This window comes from Cornus florida, unplaced genomic scaffold, assembly GCF_030987335.1.
Source record: "Cornus florida cultivar Cherokee Brave unplaced genomic scaffold, ASM3098733v1 CherokeeBrave_3.0.0_Hap2_Chr06, whole genome shotgun sequence".
Lineage (NCBI taxonomy): Eukaryota > Viridiplantae > Streptophyta > Magnoliopsida > Cornales > Cornaceae > Cornus > Cornus florida.
Genome location: NW_026775576.1, coordinates 66,831,888 through 66,849,019, shown reverse-complemented (window position 1 = coordinate 66,849,019; position 17,132 = coordinate 66,831,888). Strand labels below are relative to the sequence as shown.

Genomic DNA, 17,132 nt, shown 5'->3' with positions numbered 1-17,132 from the left:
CTCTTTTCAGCTTTAAACTTTCATTTCTTAATTCATTTTGTATTCCGTGTTCGTTATAAAATATTAATTGTTTGATATTCCCTCGGGTTTGGGCCTGGGCCTGATCAACCCGTGTCTCGGATCCGAGGGGTATCAAAGGTTCTCAATGGAATGAGCCATAGTTGCTAGTTGTTCCTCCACCGTAGCAGCTCCAGTCATCATAGCAGCAACCACATCTGAGTATGATAGGCCTTGAGAATCCACGTTCCTTGAAGTGATTGATTGCTCCGAAGTCTGACGTGGTGACTCTGGGGGTGAACCGACACTAGAGTGAGCATCATAGATAGAACGAAGTGAATCTGGTGGTGGAGCCTCCTCTGGAACAATGTCAAGGTTTTTGACATGTTGAGTTTTCACGGTCGCCGGTGTTGCAGGATTAGTTTTCACCACATCTTGCTGAAGTTTGAATGACGCCATCGCCTGGGACTTGCTACGTGTCACAGGGCCCGTCAAGGTACTTCCATCGCTTAATTTGGTCTTCGTGCCACTTTTCATGGTTGCTTTAGCGTCGACCTTTGTAATAGCGATGTTCTTTTGGGCTTTCTTGTCTGTCTGAATCTTAGGGGGAGCCATAGAATCTGATAGAGAAGAAACTTGATGGTAAGAGAAAGAGATGAGAGGCAAAGGTGGTCCCACCGGGCATGCCACAAATTTGTACACACAAATTTTGTAAGTCTGCAATAGAAACAAAATATGGAGCAAAATAGAATTTTATTAATTTATGAATGTGGAGTACAGTCCTTTGTAATATCTTTTACAAAAAAAGAATGGTCCTCTGATTCGATCTCCTTATCTTTGGTTGGTTGGATCCAAGGGCTACACGAGCTTGTTCTTGAATCACTATGGAATTTGATGAAGAACGGCACGTTGTTGGATGTGCTTGATGTTCTTCGCTTTTGGGTTTCGATTCTGAATTTGTGTCTGAATTCTGAGTCTCTGGATTTCTGAGTCTCTGAACTTCTGAATTCTGAATTTGTGTTTGAATTTGTAGACTTCTGAATTTTGAATCCTCTCCCCCTTTTTTTCTTCCTCCAAGCCTCTATTTCTAGGTTTCTTGGATTAATAGGATGATGACACGTGTCATCTCCTGATAAGGATAAAACTATAACTGGGTCGGGCCGGTTATATTGTGATAATTATCCTTAAAGATAATTATTCAAATATATTTTATTAGGAATAATTATCGTTTCATTTAATTATCTGAGCTGAGCTAATTAAATAATTTAAGTGAACCAAGCCTGGTAAATTAAATAATTTATTTAAACATTAGGCCTATATTTAATGGGTCCATTCGTTAAAACCAAAGCCCACTAAATTTTAGTGTCTACAAAGATAATCTGGTCGAACCTTTACTCGTTATAAAATCCTTCTCTCCCCTAATGCACAAAAACTGAGAAAATAAAGAACCCTCTGTTTGGGGGAGGATTTCCAGAGCTCTAGAGGCACTACAAGAATTCTGGGCAACAGGGACGGACAATTAGGGACAGTTTCAAATTTGTCCCAAAAAGGTAGTTTATTTGGGACGGAAGGGGCAGTTTGTCCCAAATTACCCAAAAAAGCCTAAAATACCAACAAAAAAAAAAAAAAATTCCCCCCTCTCCAATTTGTTAGCGCGAAAATTTAGCGCCATATTTATATTTTTTTTAATAAAAAAAATTATGAAAATGGCCTTTTGGGACGGTAAACGTACCGTCCTTGATTACTTACCAGGTAATTTTACAAAACTATCCTTCTAAAACGACGTAGTTTCGGTCAATTAGCATATATATATTTTGCCCACAAGGGAGACACTTGCGCAGAACCCTCTCAATTATATTAAACTTGTTCTGCCCTCTTTCTGAAGGATTGCCCTAGCTAGCTCTTCTCCTTCCGTCTTCTATCTCAGACGATGATGATCCCTCTGCCTTTACATGACATCTAGTGCTGAAAAACTTGTATGGTCTTCCCCAATATCGATCTCTTTCTTTTCAATTCAAGTCATTGCGAACTAATTTTCTCTTTCGCAAAAGTGGGTATCAACATGGAGGTCTTGAAGAGCCCAACAGCAACAGCAGCCAGAAACGATCTTTCTTGATATCCTCTGCTCTCCTATCGACGAGTCCTCTAACACTCTCTGCCGTCTTCAACATCAATCCCACCGCCGGTAATTTTCACTCCTTAATTCCCTTATTTCCCAATTAATGAACCCTAACTGCGTATACATTCACTATATACACATATATACACATGCATATAATTAACATAAATGTTTTAGATGCACAAAACTTGAGTGTTCGCTTTATTGTTCACTGCTTAACAACCATATTTGTACTGAAAACGAAATTAAGGGAAAAAAAAATGTAACAAAAAGGAAAACGGGGGGTGGGTTCAAAGATCAATATTTAATTTGGTAAGTAGTCATGCATGGAACTCTGTATTTGGATTAGGATCAAGTTATGATTAACTTTGAATATTAAATTTTTGGTGAAAATGAGACAGAAAAATTAAAAAAGAAGAATTGTAAAGGTCTTCTTTGAATTTTTATTTTAATTTAGAATTGTGGAATGCTGGAGAAGATTTTTAAAACTTGAAATCAGAAGATAAGTTCTTGTCGCGCTCATCCTTCCAAATTGTACATTAAGCGCATTAATTTGGACTTCAATTTTCAATTTTCTTATGGTATTACATTAGGAATTTCCTTATGGTAGACGTGTTTTATGTCCCAGTTGGTGGGAAGCCCTACAGTTGGTGTGTGAGCTTCTGTTGGAGTCGCCTACTTACCCTCTAACTTCTAATCAAACTTCAACCAATTGCCAGGCTAAAAATATATATTCCTTCTGCAGTTAAGTTTTCTAAATTTTCTCAAACATATGATTGTAATGCAAAACATAAACTTTACTTTTAAAATAGTGGCACTTTTTTACCTTTCAAAATAGAAGATCTAGGTTTAAATCCCTTAAAAGAAAAAGTGGAATATAAGAGTGAGTTTCTATTAAAAAAAATTATTAAATAAAATAAAATATAAAATAAAATAGAATAAATTTTCTTATATATATATTTTGAAGGAGTTATGCTATATATTGCTATTATGAAGTAAAATAGACAATTGTCTTCACTTCTTTTTCTTTTTAATCCATTGAGGAACCTGATATCTCGCGTACTTTGAGAATAATATAAAATTTCATAATTCGTATAAGAGTAGATTCTTTGCACAATCTATAAACTAAGCTACTTCATTAATTTAATTTTCTTGCTGGAAAGTCGATCCTTTTTTGTGGGTTTTGTTGATTGATCTTAGTAATATATAATTTGCAGTTTATTGGCTTCTTCTTTGTCTAATTGGGTGAACATCTAATTCATTTTAATTGGGAGGCAGCAAAGTCAGTCCATCAATGGTGGACAAAGCTTCTTCTTCCTTCTTTGTATTCTGATCTCACCCACTTTCCTACTCTAGACACTCCCTGCAACAGGTCCGTCATCTTCTCACAAACCCAACTTTTTCATTTTTGAATATTCTTCTTATGGCTTTGGAAATATTTTAATTTTGCATTAACCTAAATGGTACTAATGGGTTTTAACGTTTTTTTTTTTTTTTTTTGGAAAAAAAAAAATCTTCCAAAAAAAAAATCATAACAAACTAAATTTAGTAGTATTATAAATTATTGGCCTGAGTTGTATCCATCTTCTTTTGGAACTAAATTTTTAAAAAGTTTTATTGGACAAGAAAACAGAATGTATAAACAAGACTTTATATCCCATTGATCTTCTTATCCACAAGTAGAGTGCAAGTTAGCTGTAAAGCTAATTAATTGATAACTATAGCCAACAAAACAAAACAATTTTTTTTTTTTTTTTGATAACTAGAGTGTATCATGTAGATAAGAAGAAGTGCAAAGTATGTGTCCAAGGACAAATGTTATTTTGAAACTGTACAGCTTAATCCATCACTTTGCCTTTTCCAGTTCTGCAGACTTGGTTCTAGCTTCACAAGATGTTTAAGAGAGGGTTTTGTTTTGTTTGTTTGTTTTTGTTTTTTTTTTCTTCTTTCATTTTTTAGTTAGTATTATATAAAAAAATATATGTATATATATATATATATATTTATCTGACAAGGAGAAGGTGTCACGCCCTGTCTTGGTGCGCACGAATTGGTTAGAGTGGTGCTGAAAGTCACACCAACTAGGAGAGTGCCTCCCAGGTCACCGCAAATTGATCCAATATCTGGGACTTTTTCCCTAATTATGCTTGACTCACTAGCTATTTATTAAATTGTTATTTGTCACTAAATTGTTTCTTGGGGATTTTTTTTCCTATAATACTTTAAATTCAACAAGTGACTCGATGATCCCTATTATTTTGTATTGCTAATCTTACAGTTTTAAAAATACCAAATTCAAGCTTTATTTTTCAAAAGATTACTGAGCTATTTTAACAATTTTTTGGTAACCAATTGTTATAGAATGCAACACTTGTGTATTGTGTATTTAAGAAAATCTCTAATCCCCAGCATTACTGATCCACTTGAGCAGCCAAAAATGTTATCAATTCAATGGATTTGTAAATTTTGCATTAGCTCAAAATGTTTAGTTGAACGCATAAAGTGCCCATCCTTTATATTTTTGGAATACCCCATCCATTTGTCTCAGTTGATTGGATTGATAGCTTGGAATGTTTTCTATCATTTGCTTCTTTGCTTCGTGCTGTAGATCTTCTCTATAAGGATTACCAGAGCGACTAGAAGTTCAGTGTCACTACTTACTCTTCTACGGGTGTTGTAAATGTATTTTATTTTCTATATTTAATTTTTTTTTCCCGTTGCTTTTTAGATTTGTATATTTGCTTTTTGGCTTGGTGAGGCTAGAGTTATCTCTTTATTTATTGTTTTGTGTGTATGGTGTAATTTGTTGAGTATTTTTATATCTAACTCAATGTGCTTTGTTCAAAAAATAAAAGAAACCAGTTCAATAGATTTAACACACATGTTTTTTATGGCCTTATATATACATATATGTGTGTGTGTGTGAGTATTTGTATTAGTTCACATCTAGATAATGAAGTACTAGGAAATGGGGCTTTTGTTTTTGGTCTCTTAGGTTTTGGTTTCGTCTAACATTGTGATATATAGTTGAAGTTATGGACAAAACTCTATGATTTTGTTTTGTATTCTATACAGATCTGTTCATGTGTTGCCCAAAAATAAAAACTTGTTTGAATTAAATCTGGGAAAAAATTATCTTTAGGAAAAAAAATAATTATTATGTTCCTTCATTTTCTGGTTGTTTGGGAGGCTATAATAGATTTTTTTTTTTTTTTTTTTTATATTCCTGGACACAATTGTAGTCATGTTAATTCTTTCAACTATTGGAAGTTTCAAGGCTTTATACATAATTGGATTCTCCAATATGAAATTGACCTAGAGCGGGTACATAGATCACCTTTGCTCAATTTCCAAATTTTACTTTTATACAAGACTACGAGTATACTGATCAGAATTCATACCAAAATTTAGAAGTAAAAAAGCAAACCCAAAGACACCATTTTTTATGTTGCGTAGATGTGTTCTGTCCCACATGGGATGTAAATTAGGTGATCTTGTGATTTTGTAATTAAGCAGTCCAATTTTCAATGTCTTGTGATTTCTTAATTTCCTGTTCTATTTGTTTCGGTAAATTTGTCTCCATGTGTTTTGATTAGATTTTAAGTCTACTTCTTTTTTTCTTTTCTTTTTTTGAATATCTTGTTTCTATATACATGTGGTTTTGTTTAGCTTTGGATTTGAACTAAATAGTGTTGTTTTATCCTCCTTTTGGTTCAGATTTAGTGATTTTTCATTAGAAATTAGTTCACATCTAGATAATGAAGTGCTAGGAAATGAGGCTTTTGTTTTTGATCTCTTAGGTTTTGGCTTCGTCTTAACATTGTGATATATAGTTGAATCTGTGGACAGAACTATATGATTCTGTTTTGTATTTTATACGGAATTGTTTGTTCATGTTTTGATTGATGTTATTTTTAAGCTTCATTGTTTTCTTCAATTTAATTTGTTTAAATGAAAGGTTCTCTTATAAATATGTTTGAATTTAATCCGGGTAGATATTATATTTAGGAAAAATAATAATTATTATGTTCCTTCATTTTTTGGTTGTTTGGGAGGCTATAACATTTTTTGTCCTGAACATACTTGTACATAATGTGTTCAAAATAAAGTTGTTCCTTACATATATATATGTTTATAACACATTTCGACATAATTGAAATACAAAATAATGTGTTAAAAATTAATAAATGTATTTCCACACAATTGCATCTATTTTAATACATTATTCATGTTTCTATTTAATGGGATAGGACCATGGATGAGGAAATTGAAAGAGTTATACATACACATATATATTCAATATGCATCAATAATTGATTTTGTTTTTGATGAACCAGTTACATGGATAAGTCTTGGATTCATCATCATGCTAGGGGTAGTGAAGGGTACAATAGAGGCATAAGAAACTTCATAAAGTTGGCTAACAGACATAAAGATGGGCAGGGTAGGATCAGATATCCGTGTCGTTTGTGCAAAAATACTGTGTATAAGCCAATTAAGGAGGTTGAAAAACATCTATTTCAGTGTGGGATGTACAAGTCGTATACTAATTGGATATGGCACGGGGAGGGTACTGTTAACATCACTAGTACTGTTAATACAGAATATGATGTTAATACCGACAATGGGGATAATGCCGATGAGGGACGTGGAAACGAAGACAATGTATTTGAACTGCTGGATAATGTACGAATGGGAACATTCACTAATGCAGAACAAGCAGAAGATCCACTTGAAGTTGATGTGGGAGACGAAAGATTTAAGAAATTGCTAAATGACGCACAATGTGAATTGTGGCCAGGTTGTCAGAAAAACTCTAAGTTGTCAGCAATATTAAAGTTGTTCCATATAAAAGTTGTAGGCCGAATGACCAACAAAAGTTTTGACATGTTGCTTAAGTTGCTAAAAGAGGAGTTGTTTCCTGATGACAACACGTTGCCAAAGTCATATTACGAGACTAAAAGCTTGTTACGTGACTTGGGTCTCGGATACGATTCCATCCATGCATGTAAAAATGATTGTGCTCTATTCTGGAAGGAGAATGAAGGTAAAGAATGTTGTCCACAGTGTGGTGAGTCAAGGTATAAATCTCGCGAAGGTAAAGGTAAGAAAATTCCTCAAAAAGTTCTATGATGCTTTCCTTTGAAACACAGGCTTCAACAATTGTTTATGTCAAGGGATACAGCCGTAGACATGCGGTGGCATAAGGAGAAACGCGTCAAAGAGACAAATGTGTTAAGACATCCAGCTGATTCAAAAGCTTGGGAGGAATTTGACAATAAGCATAGTTGGTTTGCTGCCGATCCTCGTAATGTTCGTCTCGGGTTAGCATGTGATGGTTTTAATCCATTTAGTAACATGAGCAATGCTTATAGTATGTGGCCTGTAATTATTGTGCCTTACAATTTGCCACCTTGGATATGTATGAAGGAACCATATATGTTTATGTCATTGCTTATTCCTGGTCCTAAATCACCTGGTAATGACATTGATGTGTACCTGCGACCGTTGATCGATGAGTTGAAAGAATTGTGGATGGATGGTGTGATAACATATGATGCCTATAGCAAATCTCACTTTAACATGCATGCGGGGTTGATTTGGACTATACATGATTTTCCCGCCTATGCGATGACATCCGGATGGATGACAAAGGGTTATATGGCATGTCCAAATTGTAACAAACACACATGTTCTTGTTATTTGAGTCATGGAAAGAAGATATGTTACTTGGGAGCTCGTATTTTTTTGTCATCCGAACACGCTTATAGGAAGCGTTATAAGCAATTTAATGGTGAGAAGGAAGAAAGACAGCCACCAAAGCAGTTGACTGGTGATGATATTCTAGAACAACTTAATCCCATACCCGAGGTTAGATTCGGAAAAGGACCAAACAATAAGAAGCGGACTCGTGGGAAGGAGGAACTTAATTGGACAAAAAAGAGTATATTCTTTGAATTGCCTTATTGGAGAACGCTTTTGTTGCGGCACAACTTGGATGTTATGCACATAGAGAAAAACAAATGTGATAACGTATTGGGGACATTAATGAACATTGAAGGAAAGACGAAAGATACGTTCAAAAGTCAGATGGATTTAGAAGAAATGGGTATTAGAAAAGAGCTTCATCTTAGGCGTAATGGTGAGAAATTTGAGATGCCACCTGCGCGTTACACATTGTCAAAGGATGAAAAAAGGCAATTGTGTGATTGGTTAAAGTCGGTGAAATTCCCAGATGGTTATGCGTCGAACATAAGCCGTTGTGTCAATGTCAATGAATGTAAGATATCTGGATTGAAAAGTCATGATTCACATGTTCTCTTACAGCGTCTCCTCCCTCTAGCTATACGGGGATTGTTACCCGTTGATATTTGTAATGCGATAGCAGAGCTTGGTTTATTCTTTAAGGAGATGTGTTGTCGGACCCTTAAAATGGATGTCTTAGAGGCATTAGAAAGGGACATTGTTGTTATAATATGCAAGTTAGAGATGATATTTCCTCCATCATTTTTTGACATAATGGTGCACTTAGCTATGCATTTGCCACGTGAGGCTATCATCGCAGGACCTGCCCAATATCGGTGGATGTATCCCATTGAAAGGTAATGTATATTTCTAATAAATAAAATGTTTTGGGGGCATTACATGATATTTAATTATGTATAAGTATTTTGATGTGTATGCAGGTTTTTACATACTCTTAAGTCTTATGTGCGTAATAAGGCACGTCCTGAAGGGTCCATTGCCGAAGCTTATGTGGACAATGAATGTGTTACATTTTGCTCAAGGTTTCTTCAAAGGATTGAGACACGATTTAATCGAGAAGAAAGAAATCACGAGGGCGACTATCGTACCAATTGGTCCACTTTTTCACAGCTAAGGCAAGTGGTTCGTCCTTTAGGGTCTGGAAGTTTAGAAATACTTGACATTGCAAGCATACAAAAGGCTCGATTCTACGTGTTAAATAATTGTCCAGAAATTGAGTCATACGCACTGTAAGTTATATATTGTATTTTTTTTTTTTTAAATTATCTACTTGTAAATTATAAAATGCATATATTAATATCACATAATTATTTAGTGCACACAAGGCTACACTTGAGCAAGAAAATACGGTTAATGTACAATCCAGACACGCAAAAGAATTTCCCAGATGGTTGGAAACACTGGTAAGTCTATAATGTGCTTGACATACCTACCATTTCTTTTAGATGTTGTGTCCTTGTGCATTAGTTTAACACTCTACAAATTTTTCATAGATAAAGGAAGAGCGTTATCATAACAAGTCAACAATTAATGATGACCTTTATTCATTAGCGTGTGGACCTGAATCTCGGATACATCGATATTCTGGTTGCATTGTAAACGGAGTTAGGTTCCATACAAAGGAAAGGGAGAGAAATCGAAGAACACAAAATAGTGGTGTGTTAGTCAAAACAGAGGACCTTGATTACTATGGCGTCTTGACAGATATCATTGAGTTACAATACCCTTTGAAAAGGCGGGTTGTCCTATTTAAATGTGATTGGTTCAACACAAAGACTGGTATTAAGAGTGATACTTATTTTAGGAGCATAAATATAGCCCGTAAATGGTACAAAGATGAGCCTTTTGTGTTGGCTAATCAAGCTAAACAAGCCTTCTTCGTCAAAGACAGCAAATTACGAGGGACGTGGGAGGTCATTCAAGATATAACACTTAGAAGCTCCTATGATGTTCCTGAAATGGAGGATGATAGCAAACTTACAGCTGAAATGTGTACTGCAGCATATCAAGAGGGTGAACCATGTATTGTGGATAGGGTTATTGAGGCGGCAAACTTTGACATGGATCCACTCCCTTTGAATAGGGATGGCTTGGAGGTTGAAAGTATTGATGCTGAAATAATTCTTAAAACTAGTCAAGAATCATGTTATGAATTTGACTTTCTTGAAGACAATGATGAAATCTCCATTGAAGACAATTCAGACGAGGAAGAAGAATTGCTTAGTGAAGATGATACTGATTTGGATGACATGTGATGAGTTTTATTTTTATTCATTTTTTGTTGAACACATGCAAATTTGAAGTTAAATTGTCTTCAGTACTTGAACATTAAGTTTTAGAATATGTATTGTTTTTATCTTTTTGTCTTATTATTACTTCTTTTTTTACATTCACATTATCTATTATTTTTCTTTATATTAATTTTCTGTTGTCTTGTTATTTTAATACTTCTCCCTCTTACTTAATTGTTACTCTCTAATCTATCGATTTTTTGATTCGTTATAAAGATTTTATTCGCCTTTTGCTGTAATATACCATGGCATCCAATGAACCTCGTCGCTCTTTGAGATCTAACAATGAACTCACCCAAAATGCTCCTGCATCGTCCCAGCCACAACCAATAGTGGAAGGTGATATTTTCTAATCTTTACATTTACTACACTTGGTCTTTGAATTTACTAAAAGTAGGTCTCAAAATACTTTTACAAGTTACTTTCATGTCTTTTATTTTTCAGGTTCTTCAAGAGAATTCCCGAAGCGTGGAAAAGCTGTAAACAAAAAAAAATATAAAATCAAAAAATACAATGGGGGTATCATTCCGATTAAGTTTAACGACGATTATTCAAAACCGGTGGAGGAACATTCAGATTTATGGGAGAAGGAGCTTGGGATCATTGCTCGTGATTACATTCCACTATGCTATAACAATTGGCTGAAGATTCCGAAATCTCATAAACAGTTCTTATATTGTAAAATAAAGGTTTGCCTTAATTAATGCATATCTTTGTGTGGGATTTCTTTGTATATTTAGATGATATGAAAAATAATTTGTAATTTTTCCTTTTTTATCTTTCCAAAATCAGGATTCTGTTATTTTTCCTTCTTTAAAATGATATTTATTTATGGCTTATTCATGTGAAAAACTACAGGAAGAATTCGGAGTTGATTGTGAAAAGGATTCAAAAGCTAAGGAATGCGCAGATAACGCATTAGCCATTGCTCATAGGAAGTATAGGTACCGTTTGAAAGAACATTTTAACCAATTCGAAACAGAAGAAAGTGCACGCCGCAACACACATCCTGAAGTAACTTACGAGGACTGGCAGATCTTGTGCAATAGGTGGATGTCAAAAAATTTTCAAGTTAAGTTTACTACATTTTTTTCTATTTATATCGTTTTCCAAAGATTTCAACGTTTCATTCTTTCCTTCATTTGTTGTATCATTTTTCAATTATTTTGTAGGAAATTAGTGCCCAGAACAAAGAAAACAGGTCAAAGAATGATGTGATACATTATGCTGGGTCAAAGTCGTTTGCCAAAATGCATTATGAAGAGGTATGTAATATCTAACACTATACTTAGATTTCTTTATTTTTTTTTCTTTCAACAACCATACCTTATAATATATAAAAATAATTAATGAAGAAACAAAAGGAAGCTACTTTAAATGATGAAGATAGTGATGAAGAGAATGAGGATCGTATCGTAGGACCTGCCATCAAAATGTACAAGAATGCACATTTCAAGGAAGGGACTGGATGGACTAATGATGATGCTCGCAAAGCATATGTAAGTTATGAAATCTTTTTTTTTTTTTTTTCATAGAAGTTAAATCATCTAACTTAACATGAAGATTCGCCAATTTTCATGGTCTTCTCTATTTCTCTATCTCTCTGCATGCACATATATATAATAATGATTAGGAGTTTTGATTTTTTTTTTCATAAATCTAGGTGTGACATTTTAATATTAATCTCCGTGTCACCCCTTATCCCTAGAAATCTTCTCTGTTGTTAAAACTTAGAAGTGGCTGGGAAATATGGGAATGATTTTTGTTTTTCTATAAATATTTTTTTTTGGGTAAGTGATCCAATATGATCAACAAACAAGGGTACTTGCTTCATTTGAAAAGCATTGGTCTGGTTATATAATTTGAACATGGGCTTAGTAGGTGTTTAGTGTACAACTTTGAAGTTGTGTATAGAATCACTAGACTAGTTATATAATTTGAACATTGGCTTAGATAAAAATTGCATTGACTTTTTCCCCAAAGAACATACTGTGGTTATGTTATGACTGCATATTTCTTTGTCCCTAATTTGTACTATTTCGAGAATTATTTTGACCATCTTCAGTCATAAATGATAACTGAAAGAGTTAACTAGATAGCAAGTTATATCATGTGTTACTTTTTCAGTGTACTGGACATAGATTATTTGTGTTTGGATGTGGAGATTAATTGTAAATTTGCTTGTTGGTAATGCATTTGGGCATACACAATATCTAGTATTGGTTTGAATTAACTGCCCTTGTCGGTAAATTTGCTTCCACTTGCTTTGCTGGCAAACTTTATGAATACAAATAGTTGTGAATCTGTTTTGATTCTGTTAATGTTTTGTATTATTTGTTCCTATTTGATTCTCTATACTTTTAAATTTGACTTGACTTAAATTTAATTAATTATAAATTAATTGATTTTGTGTATAGCTTTTCTGAATTATTGTTTCAAGCTTGGCTAGTTGTGTGTTGCGTCTTTTAATAAAATACTTTCTCAACTTGCAAGGGAGAATATGTAAAAGCCTCTTTCATTTAATCAAAGTGAAAAGCCCTCATTCCATCAGTCTATTCATAGCCTCATCCCTCTACCCTATCCCCCACTTTCCAAGCTAGTTTGGTGCCTTTTTAGTCTCTTCCCTTGAAAAGGGCTCACTTCAGATAAAGATAGAAACCATTAAGTCCAAGTGTCAAAAATTCATATCTAATCATTTTATACACCAACTCTCTGGGAAGAATATACCCTCCTGTTGAAGGGGTCCAGTAAAAAAGTCTCTCTCTCTCTCTCTCTTGCACACATTTTTCAGAGCATTGTTGACACTAATATTATTTAAACTTTAAGGGTCAAAGTTGCAGACTCTTTGTTAGCCTTTTAAGTCTCAGTCCCAAAATTATAGAGGGCTTGGGAAAACAAAATCAACATAGGGAGAAACAATTTTATGTAAATCACAACACTCAAATGGCTTGAACTCAACTAACCCTAGCTTTTAGGGTTTTGTGTGCGTATAGCACTAATTCAATTTCAGTCCTGTACCACCAACAGTTGTCACAGCTTTGTCTTCATAAAATACACTTGCTGGTGCATAAAAAATTCTTAAAGCAGCAAGGTAAATCAATTTGCAGCTCACAAACAGAACTGAAAAACTCACAGCAGGCTCAAAACAACAGCATTGAATTAACATTAATATGAAGGGGTAAAACTGGTATTTTGCCTAGACACCTCTGAAAGCTTAGGTCCACGGCTCTGTTTCCTCACCTTACACTTGCTCAGATTAACCACCACTCGAACACAGCAATTAATATTCAAGAAATAGCTCACAAACTGTCCTCAGCTACAGTTTCTGCAGAATTGCTTGACTGAAGTGTATTTCTGGAATTTCGTATAATCTCAGGCCTGAATTGAGTTCTCACAAACTAGAACCATCATTACACATATGCTCTGATGTAGAACACACTAACTGAGGCATAACACTTTAATTTTAGTTTTGTGATCTTAGTGTATTAAGCTTAAAACCCTTGCTTATGAGGTTTAAGATGTCAAAACAAGCACTGACCACTTTTTAGGAAATAAACCAACTTCAACAGCTTATAATCATTAACACAATCATGTTCCAAGGGTACACAATCAACTCACACCATGATTTGTATATATATAACTCAGTTCTGTTACTTAAACCAAAAATCAGCAACAATAAAAAAGAATGGGACCTCAAATTTAGCTACAGCACTTATATGCTTAAGAACAGGTTTTTTGCAGCTTTAAATAGATAGAATATACTTGCCTTAACCTGTACAAACCTCTGAACTGTCCTTCATAGATGTTGAGGCTCTGAATCACTCTTTTACACCAGAAAATCAGCAACACAAGCCCTCCTTTCTGTTCAACACATCTACAGCTTCTTTATGAGGATTTCAGTGAATAAAATAGACTTGGATAAACCTGAAATCACCCATTAAACACTCACTATATTCAGCTTCGAGCCCCTTTTGCAATGCAGCCTATTTTAGCTCAATATTCCTCTCTTGGCTCTCTTTTTTGCAGGCTACTATAAGGATGCTTTATACCAACTTTTTGTCACACTGAAAAACCCTAGTATAGCGGATAAGGATGGCTAGATCCACCAATAGCATTAGAGAAAGTATTATCCTGACATTTTCCAGCATATAGAGGGACCTCAATACCCATTGACACATCACACATTCTTGTCTTCTAGTGCACTCACATTTTACAACAAATATGTATATACTGTATACTCTAGCTCAGGATAATGCAAGATTGTTAATTAGCTTTCACTTTGATAAATTAGATACTTGGGTTCTCTATGCTGGATGACACCAAATTGCTATTTAGGCTGAGATCTTAGCTCTTTTGGAAATTGTCAAGGTTGTTTTGAATGTGGGGCTTTGGCAATGTTTGATATAAAAAGATTCTAATATTGTTTTTATCTTTAATTATAATTGATTCATCCATTCTTCTTAAAAAAGGAAAATGCAATAATATTATTTACACAATTTTTTTTTTTCCATGAAACCAATGGTTTTACTTGCCTAATAACTGTATGGAAGACTTAACAAAAGGTTTTTTCTTTTGCAGTTGTTGTAGTTGAAAATTGCTATTACTAAATGATTTCTGACTTGGAAAATGTGGAGGGAATTATATTGAAAAATATTGATTCACTTTCAGAGATAATGCTTTAAATTTTGATGCTCTAAAGTCTTCTTCTCATCTTGTTGTATAGATATGAAAAATGTCGTCCTATGTCCATTTATCTTTAGGTCCTGCTATTTGTAATTCTCTTTTTTATAACATTTAAGTAATTGAATATGGTATTCTTTATTTTCTCAAATAATGGTATGCTTACCTATTTGATTTATTTAGGTCTTTTTTCTCTTAAATGTGTTTACTAGTGGGTATAGATGTAGCCTGCAGTTTGGCAGAACCTTGCATATTATATTTAGTAAAGACACAACCCATGAATCAAATAAACAGTGACTTAGGCCTTTAATTTTTTTGCCATAATTGACCTCTTTGTGTTTGTGTAACTCTGTTTTTGTGTTAGTGATGTTGTTACTGGAGGAATTTTTACCATTGCATAGCAAACTTATCACTCTTTTCAATTATTTGAACTAAAATTCTCATCATCCTTAAAGTTAAGAGTGCTTCAGTTTTGCCTTAATTCCAAAATAAAATTGGTTTTCCTGATGAAAGCAATATAAATTATTACTTATCTAGGTTGCATCAATTTCTCTATTAAAATACTTCATTGACATTTCAAAATACAGGATAATATGGTTGCCCAATCAAAGGAATTTATTAATGTGGATGCTAGTAGTCCAATTCCAGTGGATGAGCAGATATTAGAGAATTGTCTTGGAAAAGGAAAAGGTACTTATTTCCGCGGGTTTGGTCATGGAAAGAAGGCTCCACGAGGACATAAAAGGAATGCCAATATTGCAGAATTGGTGGCAGAATTAGAAGCTGAGAGGAGGAGGGCTGATAGAGCTGAAGATTCCATAAATGATTTGAAGGCAACTGTGGCTAGTCTTGCAGAGAATCAAAACAGAATGTCTTCTCAACTTATGTTCACACAATTTGGCACGCATCGACCTTCGTTTGGTAGCCCACAGCAGCAGCAACAGCCTTCAACTTATGGACCATTTGGCTGTCTATTGAATAGTCCTCAGCCACCAATGTTTGGGGCATTTGGTCATCCGTACCAACCATTTCAATCCGAGCCTGCAATACATGATCAATGATTTCAGACATTGAAGTTTAGAAACTAAGTTTTTGATAGCATTTCCTAATAGCTAGGTACACAAATAGGTGGCATCTGCTGCACCTCTTCCAAAGGCAGTATAAGAAAGTCAAGTGTAAGGCTAAGAAAGTTTTTGATTAGAAACTAATTTTTTTGGGATTACATATGATGTTTTTTTGGTACAGTTTTTAGAATTGCTAGAAGTGTAATTTAAACAACCTATATATATTTTAATTATATATTGACATTAACTTTAGTTTGTGTAGAAGCAGATTATGAATATATATAACAGGCAGATTATGAATGCAGATTATGAATATATATAGCAGGCAGATTATGAATGCAGATTATGAATGGATGAAGATATGAATCAAATCACTGATCAAAGGTAGAGGAGTTTCAGGTTGTCAGCAGCGGATGGGAAATAAGAACAGATGTGAAAGAGTCCGAGGCGCCAAAAAAAAAAAAAAAATACATCAATTTAATTCCGTCCCTAATGCTCAATTGGGACAGAATAAAACTTTGTCCCTAATGCTCAATTGGGACAGAATAAAGCTCTGTCCTTAATGCTCAATTGGGACAGAATTTAAGTCCGTCCCTAATGCTTAATTGGGACAGAATAAAACTCTGTCCCTAATGATCAATTGGGACAGAATTTAAGTCCGTCCCTAATGCTCAATTGGGACGGAATTTAATTCCGTCCCTAATGCTCAATTGAGACGGATAAACAAATTCAGTCCCTAATGCTCAATTGAGACGGAGTTTTATTCCGTCCCAATTAGTCCGTCCCTAAAACCCTTTTAGGACGCTGCATATAGAGACAGTTGCATCATCCGTCCCAAAAAGGTATTGGGGACAGTTTGAGCACCTATAGGGACAGTTTTTTTTGTCCCTAATAGCACCATTTCTTGTAGTGAGGACCTGTGGGAAGAGCTTATTGACAAAGGTTCTCTAATTTATTTACTCATATTAAAAAGAGACTAGTCCCATAACTATTTAAAAAATTCAGAGGAGTTTGTCTGCGTCAATACAAAAATATTCAACCACATAAATACAAAAGACAATGCACATATACAAACTATTTTTCAACACATAGTTAATACAAGTCATTATCTTGCTAGGGTCAGATAATTAACCTTAAACATGTTAAGTCTGAACCCATCGCTAAAAACCCTTTGGACATATCCTTCTTATATCAAACATTTTTTTAGCGAAATAA

General features: G+C 34.3%; 1 protein-coding gene across 1 annotated transcript; it reads left to right on the top strand.

The window, feature by feature from the left end:
* Positions 1-6,457: 6,457 nt before the first annotated feature.
* On the top strand, positions 6,458-10,137 carry LOC132314249 (uncharacterized). Its single transcript, XM_059813134.1, has 5 exons — positions 6,458-7,197; positions 7,270-8,718; positions 8,803-9,111; positions 9,198-9,285; positions 9,376-10,137. The coding sequence occupies exons 1-5, from the start codon at positions 6,458-6,460 to the stop codon at positions 10,135-10,137; spliced, it is 3,348 nt and encodes a 1,115-aa protein (XP_059669117.1).
* The last annotated feature ends 6,995 nt before the right edge of the window (positions 10,138-17,132 follow it).

Excerpts from the sequence above, each read along its gene's own strand:
- LOC132314249 (XM_059813134.1), top strand. The coding sequence starts at position 6,458 with ATGGATAAGTCTTGGATTCATCATCATGCTAGGGGTAGTGAAGGGTAC. Across the intron at positions 8,719-8,802 it reads TGGATGTATCCCATTGAAAG|GTTTTTACATACTCTTAAGT; the intron begins GTAATGTATATT and ends ATGTGTATGCAG. Across the intron at positions 9,112-9,197 it reads GAAATTGAGTCATACGCACT|TGCACACAAGGCTACACTTG; the intron begins GTAAGTTATATA and ends ATAATTATTTAG.